General features: G+C 50.2%; 1 protein-coding gene across 2 annotated transcripts in view; it reads left to right on the forward strand.

Annotated features, from left to right (window-relative positions):
* Positions 1-615: 615 nt before the first annotated feature.
* AMOTL1 (angiomotin like 1) overlaps positions 616-19,872 on the forward strand; it is a 73,533-nt gene continuing 54,276 nt past the window's right edge. For both annotated transcript variants that reach the window (XM_086481727.1, XM_086481728.1), the window contains exons 1-2: positions 616-700; positions 3,254-3,304. In XM_086481727.1, the coding sequence (XP_086337853.1) occupies positions 616-700; positions 3,254-3,304 (136 nt within the window). The remainder of the gene's footprint in view (positions 701-3,253; positions 3,305-19,872) is intronic.

The raw sequence follows: 19,872 nt of genomic DNA on the forward strand, positions 1-19,872 counted from the left end.
TCACAGCCACTGCTCGAGAGCTGGGGCACCTGCAAGAGCCAAGGGGCCAGTGGTAGCATTGGCTTGTAGTGTGTAACTGATAACTCCAGCCTGTAATTCCTGTCTATGGAGGGGCTGGGATGTGGGATCAAGGGCCAGCACCCCTCCCAGCTCCCCTCACCAGCCGGGACCCCAGGGCGCAGTCATGTAAAGCCAAGACACTCATCCCCAATGGACAACCTGGTGGCACGTCACCCTGCTCAGGAATAAAACTCCATCCCTGTAAATATTGTGAGGGATCAGGAATTTCTCAGCATGGGTCAGACTGACAACAGAAAATGGAAGAGGTCCAAGCATCTGTGGCCTTTTGACACAGCAGGGAGAATTGTCGATGTGATAAGTCAAGGCCTGGCAGAGTCAGCTACTCCTTGGTCCAATAGTCCCCTGTGAGCCATGCATTTTTTCTTTTCCTTTTTTTCCTGAAATATTGAGAAGACATTTTCCTCGGCTGAGGGAAGCTTCTCAGCAGCTGGCCATGGTGCGGACCACGACAGGCACTCAGAGTATCTTCTGGTCATTCCCCAGAGAGAGCGGCAGGAGGCATTGCAAGCAGATCTTTGATGCTGCAGAACAGAGATGGACCCTGGTGAAAACTGGAAGCTGGATGAAAGCAACTGGTTGTCTCATGGTGGAATGCATCCCTTTGCCAGTGTGAAAGGAGGTAGGACATGATTGCTGGTTTTTAATCCACCTAATGAACGTGCTGGGAGCCTTCCTGATACGCTGCTCCACTTCACTGAGCTTGCAGTGGTCCCAGGGCTTTTGCTGAGCTATGCCCAGAGCAAGGCAGTACTCAGTATGAAGGGTCTGATCCAAGCTGCAGTGTCTTGCCAGGAGCTGGCACACTGACACAAGCAGTTGATCTGTGGCTTGTCTTCCTTCTCTGGAGTAGACCCTTGCCAAAAAAAAAAACCCAACATCCACCTTTTGGCAAGTTAATATGCCGCTTGTGCTACATGTGACCCCCCTCATTCTCCACAAGCAGGACTCTGTAGATGACGGTGGTTGGGGAGGAGTGAGGAGGAGAGCTAGTAAAATACCCTTTTTTCTTTTCAATCGTATTTGTGTAGGACAATTTAGGATGGCTCCAGGGAGACACGCTGTCCCAGCAGTGACAGGAGGGCTGCCCTGGCTGGGGCTCCCTGTGCAGGATCATTCAAGGTTTTGGCCCACTGTAGCGAAACACAAGCTCTCTCAGCCTGAGGCTGGGGTCCATCGCTCTCCAGAAATTGCTGATTTCAGGAAAGCTCTCAGGACAGATACAATGGGAAATGGCCAGCAGAACTGTTTCCTCTGTTGATTCATCTCTACCTAATTTCCAACAGCTGATGTAGTTTGCTTTTTAATCCCCATTGGAACATTTGGCAGAAGCAGCCACATGTACTCCCTGCTCAGCCCCAGCTCATCTTCATCACCAGAGGTCTCCGTCCCCTGGGCCAGCAAAAGCTGCCCCTCCTTGGGCAAAGCTCCTTGTTTGGCTGGGACACGCTGTGCCCCGGACTAAAACCAAAATAAACCCACAGCCTTCCAGATGACAGCGCCTTGGGAACGGAAGCATTTTGCTTCGGTAAAATACTTTGCTTATCTCCATCTGTTTCCCTTGGCTTCCCGCTGATAGCCCAGATGCCTGGGGAAGGGGAAGGGGACAGTCCGAGCTGCGGCATCGCCTCTTTTTCCACGAGAGTTGAGTTAGATAAGGAAGCTTATGCTTTTGAACCCAGCAGCCCTGGGTTCAGTCTCCCCAGCCGTGCACCACTGGGTGGCATCCTTATGATAGCACATCTGCTGCTTCTGCAGGTACCCAGCCCAGGGCTGCTCCAAGGGACCAGCACAGGGATGCTTGCTGCAGTCCATCCTTTTCACCTGTTAGGACAATCTCTGCTTCTGTTATTTTTCTAAAATCTTTGCCACATGCTTGGTCTGTGTTGCTATTTAGAGGTTTGTACTGTTGGGTTTGGGATCCCACTGGCCTTGGGTGTGTAATGCAGAGGAGAGCAGTCCCTGCTGTCAGGAGTTTATAAAAATCCAGAACAGTTAAATGTAGATATACATTAGCCTTTGGTTTTGTGTGCAAACTGTTTCTATCCTAAACTAGTGGCTCACAGCTTTTTCTAGCTGATGGGCCTAACAGCTTTTTATAGTGGGGGGCAAGATCTCTTAGAAATGTCACAGGTATGGATTACTGCATGGTGTCAAGCACCTGCCCTTCTTAAACATCACCCCTGAACCCTATAGGAGCAGTTCAAAGATTCCAGAACAAAAGTTTTTTTAATTTAACCGATGCATCGGACAAATGCCATGAACTTGAAAGGAAAAAAACCCAAAAGCCAAGAGGAAAAGAAACACTCTCTGCAGTTTGTTTTTAATTGCATTGAGTTTCTGCAATTTAGCAGCATTTTGACATTGAAAGAAATGTTTGAAACTAAAGAAATACCACCAACTCCAAGGCACAAATGGCATTTAGCACTTGGCCACATGTTCCTTTGTGGCTGCAGGTCCTTCTGGCAGTGAGGGATCCCTGCGCGCTGTGACCCGTAGCTAAGAGCAGGCGAGGATGAGTGGGCTTGTGGTGGGACTGAACTTGGGATCCAAAATAATCTCCCACCTGAGCAATGTAATCTCCCATCCTGAGTGATGCCATCATCTCAGGAGTTTCCAGAGCTCATGGTCTAACCTGTCACAGGCACTGAGTTACAGCAATATTATGATCAGATGACTCAAGTGATTGCTCAGCCTCTGAAAAATCACAACTGAAGCATTTTCCTGCTCCCTCTGGTTAAACCCACCCCAGCTGCTGTTGTTGGAGGAGACTATAGCACACGGGAAAGCTTTGCTGTGGGCAAGATGCTTCTGGCCATGCCCTGAGACCCTGGTGAGCTGGGAAAGGGAGCAGAGAGCTGTGGCACAGCTGAAAAGGGGAGCTTGGCCAGGGATCCCAGCGTGGGCTGAGACGGGGCAGCAGAGGTCTTGCTCTTTGGCAGTGCTGGAGAGGGATAAGGGTTCATCCTGCCAAGTCTCCTTCTTGAACTGACTCCAGGGTTTTTCAATAACAGCTGGATTAAAAGAAACACACATATAAAGGCTGCCAGGGATGAACTGGAAGCAATCTGAGCAGGGGCTTATCTGCAGTGTGATTAAAACGGCGTTGTCACCCCAGCTCTCCACACCTCCCTCTCCAGCTGACCTTTCCAAGCATTTGTTCTTCTTCCCTCAGACAATGAGCTCTCCGAAGGTGCCCCAGCCCTCTTTGCTCTGGATCAGCTGGGTAAGTCCATGTGTGATACATTTTCCTCTTCCTTTTTTCCTATGTAGAGTAATTAGGAGATGACTTAAAACACAGGGCAGCTGCTGAATGGTTTCCACTGCATACATTTGTCATCACCGGTGCCTCCTTTTCTGTGCTGCTTTTTTAACGTCATCCATCAGAGGGATGGGACAGCTTGACACTAGATGTATTTAGTACCTTTCTGTGGTAAATTGATGCAGATTTTTTTTTAACCTTGGAGAGAAGCTGTCACCTTTCTTGTGCAGCGCGCTCTCAGATTCTGCTGCTTCTTAGCTGGGGGTTTGAGGCTTAGCCCACAGCCAGTACTGGAGCTTCTGTGACTTTCTGGTGCTTTACAACATGATGTGGGCTTTTTTTCCCCCTGGGAGGCAGAAGTAGAGATGTGTGAAGTAAGAGTGAAGAGTAAGACACCCAGGGAGAAAACAACCTCAAATGGCCATGGGAAGCTGAAGGCTTCAGAGGCTGAATCCATGGAAGCTGTATCTGGCAGTGATCTCCCCTTAATCCTAGGGCCAAGGTCAAAAAAGATGCATTGCTCAGGAGGAGTTAGAGGTGCTCAAAGATAAGGTGGGGGCAAGGACCTGAGCTGCATGCTGGGAAGCTTCTGCAGGAGGTCTGACATGCAGGGAAGCAGGAAATCAAGCCCCCAACCCCTCCTGAGAAAATGGGGGAAGGTAGGTGATGGAGCATGTGGGAAAGTGCAAATTAGATGTGTTGGGAGAGACGCCAGGCTCAGGTCTGTGCACCCTGCCTTGCTCTTCAGCAGCAACATGGGACCACCCTGGCACACTGCAATGCCCATCGCCTTACACGACCGAGCACTGGCCCTTCCTCCCAAGGAAAAGACATCCTCCACTTCACCTTCAGGGCAACGAAATGTCTATCCTTGGAGATATTCAAAAGCTGTCTGGACATGGCTCTGGGCAACCAGATCTAGGAGGCCCTGCTCAAGCAGGGGGGTTGAATCAGATGACATCCTGTTCTGGTTTAACCCCATCCGGCAACTAAGCCCCATGTAGCTGCTCGCTTACTCCCCCACAGCGGGACGGAGAATCGGAAGGATAAAAGTGAGAAAAATTGTGTGTTGAGATAAAGACAGTTTAATAGGTAAAGTAAAAGCTGCATGCACAAGCAAAGTAAATCAGGGAATTCATTCACTGCTTCCCATCGGCAGGCAGGTGTTCGGCCATCTCCAGGAAAGCAGGGCTCCATCACGCGTAATGGTTATATGCTGAGGATGACATCCTATGGTACGGGATATCGCTTTGGTCAGTTGGGGTCAGCTGTCCCAGCTGTGTCCCCTCCCAGCTCCTTGTGCACCCCCAGCCCACTCGCTGGTGGGGTGGTGTGCGGAGCAGAAAAGGCCCTGGCTCTCTGTAAGCGCTGCTCAGCAGGAACGAAAACATCCCTGTGTTATCAACACTGTTTTCAGCACAAACCCAAAACATCACCCCATACTAGCTACTGTGAACAAAATTAGTTCTCTCCCAGCCAAAACCAGCACACCTCCAGAGGTTCCTGCTGACCTCAACCAGTCTATGATTCTGTGACTTCCCCGCCACTCTTAAAACCCGCCTTGTCCTCTCTAAGGACGGTCCACCTGCACCCACCTGCTCACCACATACAGCACTGGTGGAAACTTGGGGTTAGGAGGGTAAAACTGCAGAAGCCCAGAACAGTGATTTTTATCATGTGTAGCTATCTCTGCTGTAAACCTCTGCTGCTAAAGGCCAGGATCTTGAAAAAATTCCTGTGAAGGCAAAAATGCTTATAAACTGCATGATGCTTCGCTGGTGCTCAAAGGGGTGTTGGGGCCAGCAGCTGTCCTCACTGGCAATCTCATACACTTGATCGTATTTTAAAGGAGTCCTTGTGAGCGCTCTCCACTTGGTGTCAGGATAGAGACTGCTCTGACATGCCTTCACCCAGAGGAGTGTCTAACAGGGAACAGGAATAAAGCCAAGAGCCTTCCCTTGGCTGCCTCATTCATTACCCAATTGCTGTTAAAACAAGTCAAGTAACTTTAAAATGCATTTTCTGTGAGACAGCTTCCACCAGCTCCTTGTCTTCTTGATCTCCCTCATCTTATCCCTTGACCAGTGCCTTCCCTCAGTGACACATGCCCATTTCTCCTAACCTTGGCAAACCCTCCAAGTCTTAGCAAATGTGTTCAGTGACAAAGAACAAGCTCTCTCTCCCAAATAACAAGATTTGGTTGGTTTTAGCTGAGTAGCAAAGAAATGCATTAGCAGCTAGACAGATGTTTTAGATGTGCAAAATTAGGCTTGTGGTGACTCCTGCTCAAGGGGCAGGACCTTGGAGGGGCAGGGACCAGGTCTGTAACATGGGACAATCAGCTTCCTGGCATCCTTCTCATGTTAATGGGGAAATAGTCTGTGCCAGCCACTGTGATGTGTTGCTGCCTGAGGTGGTGGTTGGCATCTCCCAGGCCTTGTGCATAGCCCCACTCCCAGCTAAGGGTCAGCAGGAGCTCCTCGGACACTGCTCTCCTCTGCACAGCAGTATTAGACATCCCTTGGTCTGGAAAAGATTATTCAAACTCAGTGCTTGTATCACCTTACATTTCCACTCTGCTTTCCAAACACAGCACAAGACGTGATTGCTCCATCCAAGGTAGACGAGACAGACAAAGGATGTGAGATAGCAGAACAAGTAATGGAAAACTGATCTCTTCTCTTGCCTCCTTCCCGGCTGGTGAGTTTTCAGCTGGATCTGTCTCCTGACCTGAGTCATGCGCAGCTGCATGGTCTGCAGTGCCAGGCAAGTGAGGGGGTAAGAGCAAGCACTTGTTGGAGGGGGAGAGGCCAAGACCATCCCAGTAGCAGCTTGGATTTATACTGTGTTGAAGTGATTGTGTAACCAGGGCCTGAGAATACCAGGTCAAAAATACTCAGCCCTGGTCAAACCAGCCACCTGAACAGCAGGAATTATTAGTAGAAGAGCAACGAACAAAGCAGCATTATAATAACAACATCCTGAAATAAAACATCAATATCATAACAAAGCATCATCACCATAAAAATCACAAAAAGACAGGTCTGAACGGGACTTGAAGAGGTCAGCTAGGCCTCCCTCTTGCCCAAAGGCAGGGCTAGTGCCTCCTGTTCACCCATCACCCCACGTGGAAGACCAATCTGACCTAGCAGCCTTCCCAGGCAGCCCACCGTAGTGCTTCACTGCACTGGAAGGGTTTTCCTGGTGTCTAATTACATTTCTGTGATTTAAGCCAATTAAGCATTGTGCTGCTGAAGGCAGGCATAAGCAGGGAAAAGACCTTCCATGGGCCAGACTGAGAGTTTCTGGTCCTCTGTGCAAGGGTGGAGGAGGAACCCAATGGTGGATCACTGGATCACATCTTTTTTTCCTGCTCATCAAATCTGCCTTGACCTCTAGTCCTGCGTCCAGCTTTCTGGCAGCTTGATCCAGCCTGCTGTCAACTGCAAGCATAAAAAGCTGTGCTTGGGTTTTGAGTCATTTGTGGAAATGTTGATCAGTGCCAGATTTACAAAAGGGTTTTTGCATCACCTCATGCCATGAGTAACTAACCTCCAAGAAAGGTTTTGATCAGTTATGCATCCTGGTCTTTTCATACTTTCTTCTAGTTCAGCTGTCCCTCTCTTGCTTATAGTGATACCATATATATCACAGTATCATAAGCTTTACTTATATGCCAACATATATGGCATCTGCACCTCCCCCCTCATCTACGAGGTTTATTACCTCATTTCAGAATATTAGATGAGTCTAACCAGCTCTATTCTTGCTGAGTCTGTGCTGGCTATTACTCATCATCTCCTTTTCTACATGTTTGTAAAGCCTTTGGTCATTCCAGTGCTTCCAAGGATGGAATTAACAATGGCTGTGAAATCACTTCCTAACTGTTCTTTCTCTCGTCTTAGAGATTGGTGCTCTGCTTGCCATGCCCAACCTTTGGAAATCTCTCTGTGGTCTGCTACTGTGTAAGTCAGCGCATGTTTCACCCATACCTTGGGCAGTGAGCACATTTCTGAGGTTCCCTGGAAAGGTACGAGGCAAGGGAGGCAAAGGTGACCAAGAGACACAGCAGCTTCTATGGAAGCAGACACAGAGTAAACTACAACTCCATGATGTGGAAAGGAGATGCTTGAAGGAGGATACAGTAGAAGTACAAGAATTATGAATGGCATAGGAGTAAATAAGCGCAAGAGAGTCATGGACATACTGGAGATAGTCCAGCAAAGGCCACAAGGATAATGAAGGGACTGGAGCATCTCTTTCATGAGGAAAGGCTGAGACAGCTGAGTCTCATCAGCGTGGAGAAGGGTCAAGGAGATCTCATCAATGTCTATAAATGCCTGTAGGGATGTTGTAAAGAGGTCATAATCAGGCTCTTTTCAGTGGCACCCAGTGCCAGGACCAGAGGCAATGGGCACAAACTGAAACACAGGAGGTTCCCTCTGAACATCAGGAAACATTTTTTTACACTGAGCATGGGCACAGGTTGCCCAGGGAGGCTGTGGAGTCTCCATCCTTGCAGATACTCAAAAGCCATCTGGGCATGATCCCAGGCAACCATCTCCAGGTGGCCCTACTTGAGAAGGGGGGTTGGACCAGATGACCTCCAGATGCCCCTTCTGACCTCAACCAGTTTGAGATTCTGTGAAATAAGGAAAGGCTTAAAACAACCCAAAGGAAGTATGTCTTCACACAGAGCACAATTACTTTGTGCAACTCTCTGCCCTGGAATGTCCAGGATGCCAAAAGTATGAATGGACTCAAAATGTGATTAGAAAACATCATGGAAGAAAAGTCTATGAAAGGCTGTCAAACCTGGTGGTGCAGCTACAACCTCTGGCTCAGGAAGGGAAATGGGATCAACCACCAGAGGAAACAGCATTTGTACTTGTACTGTTCCTTGTATTTTCTCTGCAGTCATCTATCAGAGGCCACATCAGAGAAAGGACACCAGGGGCTCTTAAACTTTGGTATAATCCAATGTGGTCCTTCTTCTCCTTCCTTAGGTCCACAGCAACTAACCAGAAGAAAAAAACAAACAAACAAACAAACCAAACTCACACCTCCTCCTCCTCCTTTCTTTTCTTCATCTGTCTCTCCTCTCCCACAGCTTTGGCTGCTGGATTCAGCAGATATGAATCAGACGGTGACTGTTGTGTTCCTTTTGTTCTGTAAATGATTAAAACAGAACATTTCACACTTGCTTTGTGGCCCAGCAGAGGAATGCTGCATTGTCTCCTTGGCAAGTCTGGAGGTGGAATTTCTGGCCCTGGAGAAAGTGAGGTCAGGGAGAGAGAAACTCTCTCAAACAGGGGAACATGTGCAGACTGCTTCGCTGTCTCTCTCCTGTGCTTGCACGTCTTATCCCTGTCTTCCACTCCCTCATCCCTCCCCTCTTTTACACCTCCTTCCTGCCCCACTGGCAATTTTTCTCCGTGCTGCTTTAAGATGATTTAGCTGAATATTAGAAAAAATCAAGAAGACTGGTTGAAAACTGCAAGGTGAAAGCCCCCAGAAAGCCTTGGGCAGGCTAATGAGAATGTGATGAAATGGAAAAAAAAAAAAGTGGGAGTAGGGGGTATGAACCCCACCTTGTCAAAATCAAGATGAAAATGCTTGTGTAGGAGATGCAATATTTCAGTGGAAACCCCTAGAACCTGTGCGTCACGTTTCCCGACAGTCGACCAGAGGAGGGATTAGCTGGCTGTGCTATTTATACCTGCACCCGGGGTACAGTCAGCCTGCTGCTCCCCACAACGGCGGCTTGCAGGAAACACTGCTTTTGTGATACCATCTGCCTGGGGAATAAATACGCCCAGGAATGAAATCCCATTGGATAAGTAGAAAGGGAAGGAAAGAAAAAGCCCTGGTTCCCGTCCTGTTTGTTCCCGCTGCTTTGTAGCCATCCAGCTGTTTCTTTTTCTTTGTTGTCCTGACCTCATCCCGTACTGGAGTGAATCCAGAGAGTGAGTGCTCTGCTTAGCCGTCTTCTGCCAGAAACTAAACAGGTCAAGTTATTAGAGAAAAATGAAAGCTCTTTGGCAGAACTGGAAAAACAGATGTGCGGAGAAATTCTGCTGCCTCCAAATACAATGCTGCCTGTTAAGTGCATATCAGAGGGGACCTGATAAATACGCACAGTTGTCACTATGGAAATCGTAACAGTGGCTATTAATTTAGCAAGAGGGGTTTCTTCGGGGCTCTCCAAACCACTGAGCTCACTGGCTGCCTGGTAGCAAGATTGCTTAAAAACTTTCTGCAGAGGTGGTTTAGAAAGTGCTGCTCCACCGCTGCAAGTGGATTTGCCTCTGCCCAGTAGTCAGAGATGCTTTGGGGATGCTGAGGATGGGTAGAAGGGTCTCTGCAGGGCAGGTGAAACCTCTGACTATCAAGAAGAGGTAGGATTGTCTCCATCTGAGACAATGGTAAGGTCATCTTTCATGTCAAAGGCTTTGTGGCTTTTATTTACTAAACTTACCTGGGTGAAGCCTTCTATGCAGTGTATTCTGGTTTCTTGATTCAGCTCTTGCTGTGGTCTCAACATCACACAGCAGTTATCCGTGCTGTTGTCCCCAGCGGTGACGTTAACGGGGCTGTAACTCTGCATCTGCCCATCGGCCGTCGTTAAAAGCAGCAGCGACAGCAAGAACTGAAACTGCGTGCAGGCATTTGGGGTTGCTGCAGTGTCAGGCAGAGCGGGACAATTATTTGTTTGCTTGCAGCATTAGGAATCCGTGGGATTACACGCATGGGTGGGTGCAAATGCGATGAGCATCAACACCCGGGTGCACTCGCGGGTTGGGCTGGCTGCGTCCCTTCTGTAGGGCCTCGGTGGTCCTGCCCTGGGTCTGGCAGTAGCAACTGCTCAGAGGTCCCCAGCCGTCGGGAATTCGGGATGGCGCAGGGATGCTGAGTGATCCAGGGGCTGTTAATGGCCAAGCCAGGGAGGTACCTGGAAACGCTTTGCCCTTCCCATGCAGCTCGCTGAAATGCTTGCGAAATCCATGAGAGGTGCTTATTTTCCACAGCAGGGTACAACAGGCATGTGCTTCCAGCCTGCGGGTCACGCGTGCCTCCTGGATCTCTAGTTACCAGGGAGAAGCGGGAGGGAGGCAGTGAAGCGAGACGGCGCTGTCAGCTCTGCTGCACTGACCTGACAACTGGAGTTGTGGCGGCACTTTGTCCCAGCTGAGCAGGTTAAGACCAAAAGGGATGGAAAGATGAACTTCTTTCCTTCTCCAGATTCACTGGAGCAATAACATAAACCTCATAAATATAAAAAATATAAATATAAATATAAATATAAATATAAATATAAATATAAATATAAATATAAATATAAATATAAATATAAATAATACCGAACCAGTTCCAAAATTCATTGAGGGAACAATGTATTAATACATATATTTTTAATATATATTAAAATACGTATATATATATATAATTATTGGAGCTGCAAAGAGGAGAACCTTGAGTGGCTATTGCCTTCCCCTCCTGTGCAGACATAGCTCCCCAGCGTTTATCAGGTGTGTCAAACCACAGAGGGATTAGAGAACTCCCTCTCCCATCTGCCATCCTCAGTTTATCAAGTCAAAATAGAGTTGAACAGGAAAAAGACTTTGAAAATCACTTGGAAACATGCCCTAGAAAATGAAGAATGTGAGGGAAAAAGAAAAAACACTTTTACCTAGGCAGAAAAAAAGGCTGTTTTCCTTGGAAACATAACAGCATGGTTCATGAGGTCCTCGTGAGGCACTGAAAGACAAGACAGCAGATATTCCTTTTTCTTGATGTATTTGTTCTTCTAGCGCCTAAATCATCACTGGTCATGGCACAGCAGTGGGTAAAAGGGGAGCATAGACCGTGAGGCCCAAATCAGAAATAAAATAAGCCCTTTGGCAGGCTGGATCTGCTTGGCTGGGGGTAGTACAGCCAGATTGCACTGGAATGGCCCAGTCCCCCATGAAGCAGAAGAACCAAAATAGTAATGTGTCCCGTTCTGCCCAACCAAATGATAAAGTTGGAGCACGACAAAATACAGCACTGGAATTTCCATTTTGAACTGGGCCGGGTGAGCAGCGCCCTCATCCAATTTCATCCGCCGCTGTGAGCAGACACCTAACAAGGTGAGAGCAAAATGTCACTTTCACTTACAGCTGAGCAGGTTTATGGTTCACCTGTGTCTATAAGCAAAGCTAACATTTATCTTTGGGGGAGGTAGAAGAGGGCAGATGCACAATTCGAAAACCTGAAGGCCAGTGCCTCCAGGGGACCGAGGTGTCTATACCTATCATCAAGGTTCCCCATGATATGGCAGAGATTTAGGCATTTAAAAACCTTAATATGGGTCTGACTTGCTCCAAGATACTCAGGGCATCCGCAGGAGACAAGGGAAATGAACATCCCTGCCTTGTCCAAGTCTGGTACCCTAAGCAGCAGCCTGTGATTTTTCCCCTGAGGAGGCCAAGGATGCGATGGCTCCCCCTGCCTTCCCTTCAAATAGCAGCGTATTTGCAATTCTTTTCTCTCCGGCTTGAGCGTAATCCCAGCCTGTATTAAGTGACCTCAGGGAGGCAGCTAATAGCTGCCTTAGTTTTAGAGCTTCAGAAAGGCACCCACAGGGGCAGCATCCGACTGTCACCTCGCCTTGCACGCCGACACCGAGGGAAGGGCACCTCTGTGGATGCTCGGCTCACGTGGGAAACATCATTCTGGGGTAACTGCTGCCATGGGAGATAAGTGGATGTGGGAACCAAGGAACCCGGTTTCCTCACCAATATTTTCTCCTTCTTTGCCTGTTTCCGTTATCCTATAGTTTCCCCGTGTCTTGCACCTAGGCAAAACCCAAACTCTGAGCAAAGCTGGGTTTTGTGATTCAAAAAAGCAATGCCTCAGACTTCTGTGATTCACAGTGTGCTCCCAGCATCTGGAGCTGCAGGGAGTCCCCACTGCATCCATCCAGCCCTACGGTGGTGGCCCCGGGCCAGCTCCCATCTTGCCAGAGCCTCTTTACAGGGCTGCGGTGACACTGGGTGTATTTGTCTTCAGCCTGTTGCTGCATTTCTACCTGCTTTTATCCCTTTGGTGCAGTATTTAGGAGGCAGAAGCTGCCGTCAGTCCCTTTGGGGGCTGAAAAGTTTGTCCATGTCTTAAGAGCTGGAAGAGATGAGTACAAATCAAGTGGATAATCCTGGCGTTACTGGGCAGCTTGCTGGACCACAGGAGGTTGGAGCAATGAGATAGGGAAACCCAAGCAGTGTGCTGGCAGCACCAGTCATCTGAAAAGAGGTCTGCCCTGCGGGGCAGTGCTGGGAAAAGGGTGCAGAGGGACTGCCCAACCCAGCCTGTGCCCACACGGCCACAAGGATGGGAACAAAGCACAGAGCAAACTCCTGAGATGGGCTGGGGTGGGCTGGGGAGAAGAAGCAGTGGCTCACTCCAGCCCTGACGAAAACACATCCTGTAGAGCTACTGTGCTGAATCGCAGAGAAACCCTGAGCTGAGAAATATCCTGTGTTCCTGTTGTGGCAGCACTCGTGTTCGGCATCAGCTGTAAATCCCTTGACGTTGAGGGGTGCGTGCATCCGCTGCTCGTGTGAAAATGTGTGATAAAGCAGGTGGGCAGCAGGGGAAAGGAGCTGCATTTAAGAACCGGGGGGGGGGGGGGGGGGGGGGGGTGTGCTGCCCCAGCTCTGCAGCAGCTAGGTACAGCCCAGTCTCTCCCCGGCAGCCACCCGCTCCTCCAGGGACAGGGGAAGCAGCTGGAGCCCTGGGAGATGGGGAGGATGCTTGGGGTTAAGGCAGGGGCTAACTCCTGTCAGCTGTCCTGCAAGGCTTGGGGTGGGATTCTGCGAGCCTGTGTTGGCACCTAGGGTGGGGTTTAGGCCCCAAGCATGAGGTGGGGAGGCGGTGCTGCCACACAGGCTCACCCCGGGAGCACCCAGCTGCCTTCGGCGGCTCCGTTTGGGGCTGCGAAGCTCCAGCAGAGCCCGCGGCCCAGCCTGGGGGCCCCGGGCTCTCCCCGAACCCGCCGGCCCGTAGCTTTGGGCGGGCGGCACTTGTGGCGATGCCACCTCCGGACGCCCCCTTCCTTCGGGGGGGTGCGGGGCCCGCCTGGCCCCGCCCCGCCCCTGGCCACACCCCCGTCCCGCCCCAGCGCTTCGCCCCGCCCCTTGGCCCCGCCCCGCCCCGCCCCGCGGCGGCCGGTGGTGCGCGCCCGGGGGCGGCGGGGAGCGGCGCGGATGGCCAAGGTGCTGCCGGGGGCGGCGGGGCGCGGAGCCGGAGGTAAGGGCGGCGGGGAGGCGGCCGCGGTGTGCGAGGCGTGCCCGTGTGTCCCCGCACAAGCGCGGGTCGGTGCGAACCTGCGTGTGCGCGGGGGTGCGTGTGCCTTTGTCCACGTGTGTGCCGGGGAGCGCACCGAGGAGCGCGGGAGTGCCGGTGCCGGCTGTCCCTGCTCACACCCACCCGTGCGTGGAGCGGGCGCTGCGTGGGGAGCCGGGCCGGGCTGGGCTCGCTGTTCCCCGCGGAGGTGCCCCGCGGCTCCCCCCCCACCCGCGGGGCTGAGCCCCGCTGCCCCCAGCGGAGGGGCTGCGGGGAGGCCCGGGCAGCCCTCAGCCGGCTCCTGCCCCCGGGGCGGGAGCGAGTTTCTCCTTCCCCCGCCGCGCTGCCCCGTTAGGGCCGAGCAGCCCGGCTCGCCCGGCCGAGGGCAGCTCCGTGGTTCTCCGCGCCCTGAGCCCTCCCCGGGTACTTCTGCGAATTTTCTCCGCTCCGGAAAGGCAAACCCAGCCCCGGGTGTGCGAGCCCGGGCTTGGCGCCGGAGCAGCCGCCGGTCAGCCCGGGGTGTTCGCAGGTTGTTTTTGGCGGAGGAGCGTGTCGGGCGCTGAGGAGCAGCCGCCGCCGGCGCGCCGGGGGAAGAGCGGGGCGAGCGGCCGGGGGAACGTTTCCAGCGGGACCCGCAGCGGCCGCTCGTGTTTCCGCAGCAGCGATCGCAGCGGCCCCGTGGGTCCCTCCGCGCCGGGCGGTCACCGCCCGTCCCCAGCCCTGCGACCCGCTGGAGGGGAGGCCTCGGAGGGGCCCCCCGGGGGTGGCGGCGGCTCCCACCCCACCTCACCCCATCTCACCCCATCCCGCTCCTCCGCCGAGGACGGGGCGAGGACGGCGGGCAGAGCACCGGGCAGGGTGAAGTGCAGGAAGGGCCTCCCACGCCGGGGGAGCGTTTTCTCACGTTGTTGTTGTTGTTGTAGGGGGATGGTGGCAGCGAACTTTTATATTTAACCTTCCTACCCCTGCGGGGCAAACAAAGATAAACTCCTGTTTAAAGAAAAAAAAAAAAAAAACCGCGTGAATTGAACTGGAATCCTCCTGCCAGGTTTTGTGATTCATAGTTTTAAATACAGGAAGGTCGCTGCTTGGTCTTTTTCCTCTTTCGATGGAAAAAGGGGGTTTGGTGTGGGGTTTTTTTTTTTTTCTTTCCTCTTTCCTGGTGCTGTGGGAACATCCCGGGAGCAGGGAGCGGTGGGCTGCCGCACGCCTGCCGGAGACCGAGATCTGCCTGCTGAGGTGTCTGCAAGGCCCTCACCGGGCATCCACTGAGCTGGGGGGTTGTCTTTTTTTGTATGAAAGTAAGTCTAAAAGAGCTTTCTGAGAGAGGGGTGGCCGTGAAGATGAGGAGTCCCCTGGTTTTTCCTGTGCGCAGCTGGCAGTGCTGCTCCTGCTCACAGGTGTGCACAGAGATATATTTATATATATATATTAGGTGTATAGATGTTTTTACATATATAGAGAGTTATATAAAATATATACATAGAGAATATGTTTATATATTTATATATATTACCACATATATATTACATATAAATACAAAATATATTGCATATATATATTTATATTTTTATATGTGTGCATATATAGTGTATATATATATTTATATATATATGTGGTCATTGCAAATGGCCAGAAAAGCTCATAAAAGGGCCCTGTAAATACCTTATTAAGAAATGCTTGAGTGGTGAGAGCCCATAATAAAACCCTCTCCGGGCTTGTGCTGGGTGCATGCCGTGGCCCTGCGTGGAGGGGCCACGTCTTGCCCAGCCTTCCTCATCCCCAGTCCCAACTGGAGCATGGTGTGAGGGGATGAATTTGGGGGGCTGGTTTTAGGTTATTAAAGAGGGAGGGATGTGCCCCTCAGCGTTGATGGGGCTGGGTCTCCCAGTTTCCCCAGGCTGTATGGGGCCAGCAGGAGCCCTCTCACCACCTGCATGTCCGTCTTCCTCCTCCTCCTCTGTCCTGATGCCCATCGCTCCCCTTTGGTCTCTGCCAGCGTTTGGCAGGGGGAGCTTTGCTTTCCCTGTTCTTTTGCAAAGCGCTGGGCTGCTGGAGGAGTGCAGCTTCGACCCAAACAAGCATGTCACGCCTCGCTGAAGCCTCGATGCCCGCAGGTTCGGTGGCTGCTCTCACTTACTTTTCATTTCCATGCTCCTGCGACGTTGTGGACACACTTAGGGGCAGTTCCTGGGGTCCCGGCCCCCCACAGTGATCTGGACTGAACCCTCCGCACATCGGCATCCCGGATGGAGGGACTGATGCACGGAGATAGCTCTGGTGCTCCTTGCAAGAGCTCCTCTGCAAGAAAATGCTGGCACAGAGCTAAAGACACTGCGTTTCTCCAGCTAAGAGACACTGAAGGGGGTTTGTAGGGATCCCAGCAGCAGCCCTGGGAGGGATGTGCGCAGGGCTGCCGGGGGGCTCAGGCTCAGCTGGGCTCAGGATGCACGTCGAGGTTTCAGGACAACATGGAGATATTACTGCTGACCATTGCAGCTTTCCTTCGGGAAATGAAAGCCTGATGGTCCCCAGTGCCATTTTTTTTTTAACGCTGACAGGCACATAACTCGCTTTAAAGGCCAGATCTGGTATAAATGTTATTTGCTGCTAAGGTGGGAGTACGTGCCTTGCGCAGCCTCCTTGTCCTGGAAACCATTAGGAGGACGGCTGCATACTCGAGTTTTCACACAGAGACTATCTGCTAATGTAATAGTCCCAGTGGAAACTTTAGGGCTCGGGAATATTTTGCGGATTTGGGAAAAATCCCAGGAGGATTTTTGGTTTCATACAGCAATTGCTTTTTGGCAGCTTTGGGATAGATGTAATCTGGTTCCCATTTGTGTCCTGATTTTTTAAATGGAACAGCCTGCCTTCGGCTCAGGACAGAAGTAGAAATATATGGAAGTAGATAGAAAATAGTAGTAATTGCAACAAGAACAACATCACCTCTATAAAAAAAATGTTAGAGCAACTTTCCTATTAAAATATTGCGTTATAGGAAATGTATCTGTTCCTTTTTTGGTCTTTAAGTGACTTTTTCAGTAGGTGGGTTGGTGCTGTGGGTGTAAATCTGGAGTAAATCTGTAGAAGCTGGTGAAATCGCTCTGGGTTTGGACCAGCACTTGCGAGAGCAGAGTTTTGCCTTGCAGTAAGATGCGTCCCATGTGCGGCGGCAGGTCCTGCGGCATTTGCTGGCTCTCTCTGGCCTTGCCCAGCCCCGGCATGCCCCACCGCAGTGTGTGGCCGTGCCTTTCCCCACGCATGTCTCTATCGCGTCTTGCAGTTGTTGTGTGTAGTTCTTGCACAAGCCAGACGATGATGGCCAGCACGCATTGAGGCAGTGTCTTTCAAGGATTGGGGTGATCGGTAAGGGGATGCTACACCGTAGGAAGGCATAGCCTGGGGTAAATAATGGAGCAATGCTTGTGATTATCTGCTGTGACCGTATTAGTTAGCCCAAACATAAGTGTGCTTTGGACAGCAGTAACTCCAGTGGTCAAGGCTGGAAAATAATGGCTTTATTTTATTATTTTAATTTCATGAATAATTTAATGAATTAAAACGTTTTTAGTGAAATTCAGTCACCATTTAAGGCCTAAACCAACTGAAGTAATTAAAAAACCTGTTACTCCTCTGCCCTCCCTCCGCGATGTGTGTGTTGTGAGCAGATATTTCGGTGAAGTCCTTGCAGTGCTGGGGGATGACACATAGATTAACCGAGGTGTCTGGAGGGCGGGAGGCACCTGGGTCCCCCCCAGGGAGCTGGTCTGGGCTCCTGCATTCCGCGGAGATGGGGAGACACTTCTTGGAAGGACTCCTCCCCGCCCCAGGATGGCTACCTGGGGTGGGCAGGTGGTCCCTGCCAGTGACATGTCTCGTTCCCTGGGTCATGTGCCCCTGCCTGCAATGTGCATCATTTTGGGGCCATTTTTGAGGCGATGGCTCCACACCGTCGTCTGTTACTGTGATTTTCCTTGTTCTAAATCTGAGCTCAGCCGTCTGGGAGCAGGAACTAAAGGCAATTATCTTGTTAGCACTTCTGTGTATAATACTTTTATTAAATTTCTGCATTTTAAAAGTGGCTGAATATAAATTGCATGTAATGATTTAATAACGGAAAGCTTATAATTTTAATATATATTCTGGTGGGAAGAAGGTTTAATTTATTTTTCCTTTAAACATAGCACTTAAGATAATAATGCAAAGGCTCTGCTCAGTGTAGGGTTATCATGAGCAGTTCTTCACACAGATCGAATGAAGAACTGCGGATCCTTACCCTATGGTTTGTTGCCTGTGTTTTAAAAAAAAAAAAAAAAAAAAAGGAAAAGCTCTAGAAATCTGAAGATCCATACTATAGAGTTCAATGCCTGCATTTTCAGTTAGAGAGTACTGTACAGTCTTTGTACTATTTTTGTTCTGTCCTTATCCCAGGCTCCTTTGTACGCTGCAAGTTTGTGGGAATGACTCAGGGAGAAAGCTATTTAACCTAAAGGACACCACTGGCAAAAAAAATAGATGGATAAAGAGCAATGTCAGTGACTGCGAGTGGGAACCGAGAAGAATATTTGTGTATATCTGAGGAAGAGGATCCTGAAACATCCTCTGAATGGGGCAGAAAAAAAGTCCTGTTCTTCAGATGCTGTTTATTCAGTTCAAGAAGGGAATTTTATGATATAGTTGCTCAAAGTAACAAGGAATTACACTGAATAATCCACAGTCCTAGGTCCTATTTCACTGCTGGTTAATTAATGGAAGGGCTTAAATATCCAAGTGACATGGATCGTGCCAATGCTTTTCTGTAACGTGATCGTTTTTAAAGGCAGTAAGTACAGTTAATCATAGCTTAAACTCCTGCTTTGTGAGTGTCTTCTCTGTATGTTGTAGCTGGTTGATTTATGGTTTTTTTTCTTCCCCAGTGGAAAAAAAAAATTCCTTTCCTAAGAATTTGCATGATGAATTTTTATCTTGGAGGGTTTTTTATGGCTTGGAAATCAGAATTTATGGTGTACTGAAAATGTCTGCAGACCCTTTGCTGCGCTGACAAGCGGCACAGCTGTAGCAGAAGTGTTGTCTCTCTCACGAGCTCCGTGTCAGCCTTTGCATTTCACTCTTTCACAGAGCGTTTCTTCCCTTACTTTCAGCTCTGAATAATACTTATACCCTTTTATCTCAGAGCAGCAACGCTGACATGAGTCGTCATTGTGCCACTGGCACCGTGATCAAAGAGGAAATTTCAATTATTGATTCAATTTTTTGAATAAATTTAGGCTGGCTGTGTATTGTAGACTCAGTGTTATAGCTGCAGAGGCAAATTGATAGCTTATAATATATAGAGGCCTTAAAAATGCACATATTTGTGCAAAGCCTAGCACAGCCACCTAAGGAACATGCATCCCTTCCTTCGTCAGGCTGATGCCCAGGTGGCTGCTCGGCTCCTGGACCTCTGATGGAGACACCCTGCCTGCATCCTGCCTCTCCTCTGGGGGTGAGCCTGGGACAGGGGAAAAAAACCAGCTGATTATTCTACATTATAAAACTTGTAACCATCTGAGATGAAAGAGCTGTGTTGGGCACCGTTTGCCCCCACACGCCCGCGCACCTGATTTCCATCAGGAAGGCGGGGAGGTGCGGGCATCCGTGGGGGATCTCCCGGGCAGGCAGACTTGGCTCCACTCTTTCCAGTATCCATCTGATCTCATGCCAGGTTCTGGAGCCGCTTTCAAGGCACCTTTGCTTTGCTTTGCTCGTAGCTTTTTCGCTCGTCCGCTTTGTTTTTTTGCTGAGGGGAAGCGTATATGAAAATAAGTGCATGAGGCAGAAGTTTCACAGAAAGTGTTCATCCTTGTAGGCAGTTAAATTTGGATGTGTTAGCACAATTCCTTGGGAGAGATGGGATTTGGCTGCCTCTGTCTCCTTTTCTCATTAGTCTTGTGAGTGCTTTCTTGGACGCGGCACTTTTTGGAGAGTGAAGTGATGGTACCCAAGCTGGGAGACTCCAGCAGCTCTTCCTGAGCAAAGGAATAGCACGATGTGGATGCCGGCGCTAATACTGGGATGAGGATTTCTTTCCTCAGAGCGGGGAGCTGCGGAGGGGGGGTGATTGGTCTGGTGAACCCTGCCACGCACAGGGGTGAGGCTTCTCCCAGCTTAGATGTGGTAGATCCCTGGCTTTCATGTGGGAAATGAGAGGTGCTGTTTGCTCACAT

The sequence above is a fragment of the Leptosomus discolor genome, chromosome 1 (genome assembly GCF_034619465.1).
Source record: "Leptosomus discolor isolate bLepDis1 chromosome 1, bLepDis1.hap2, whole genome shotgun sequence".
NCBI lineage: Eukaryota > Metazoa > Chordata > Aves > Leptosomiformes > Leptosomidae > Leptosomus > Leptosomus discolor.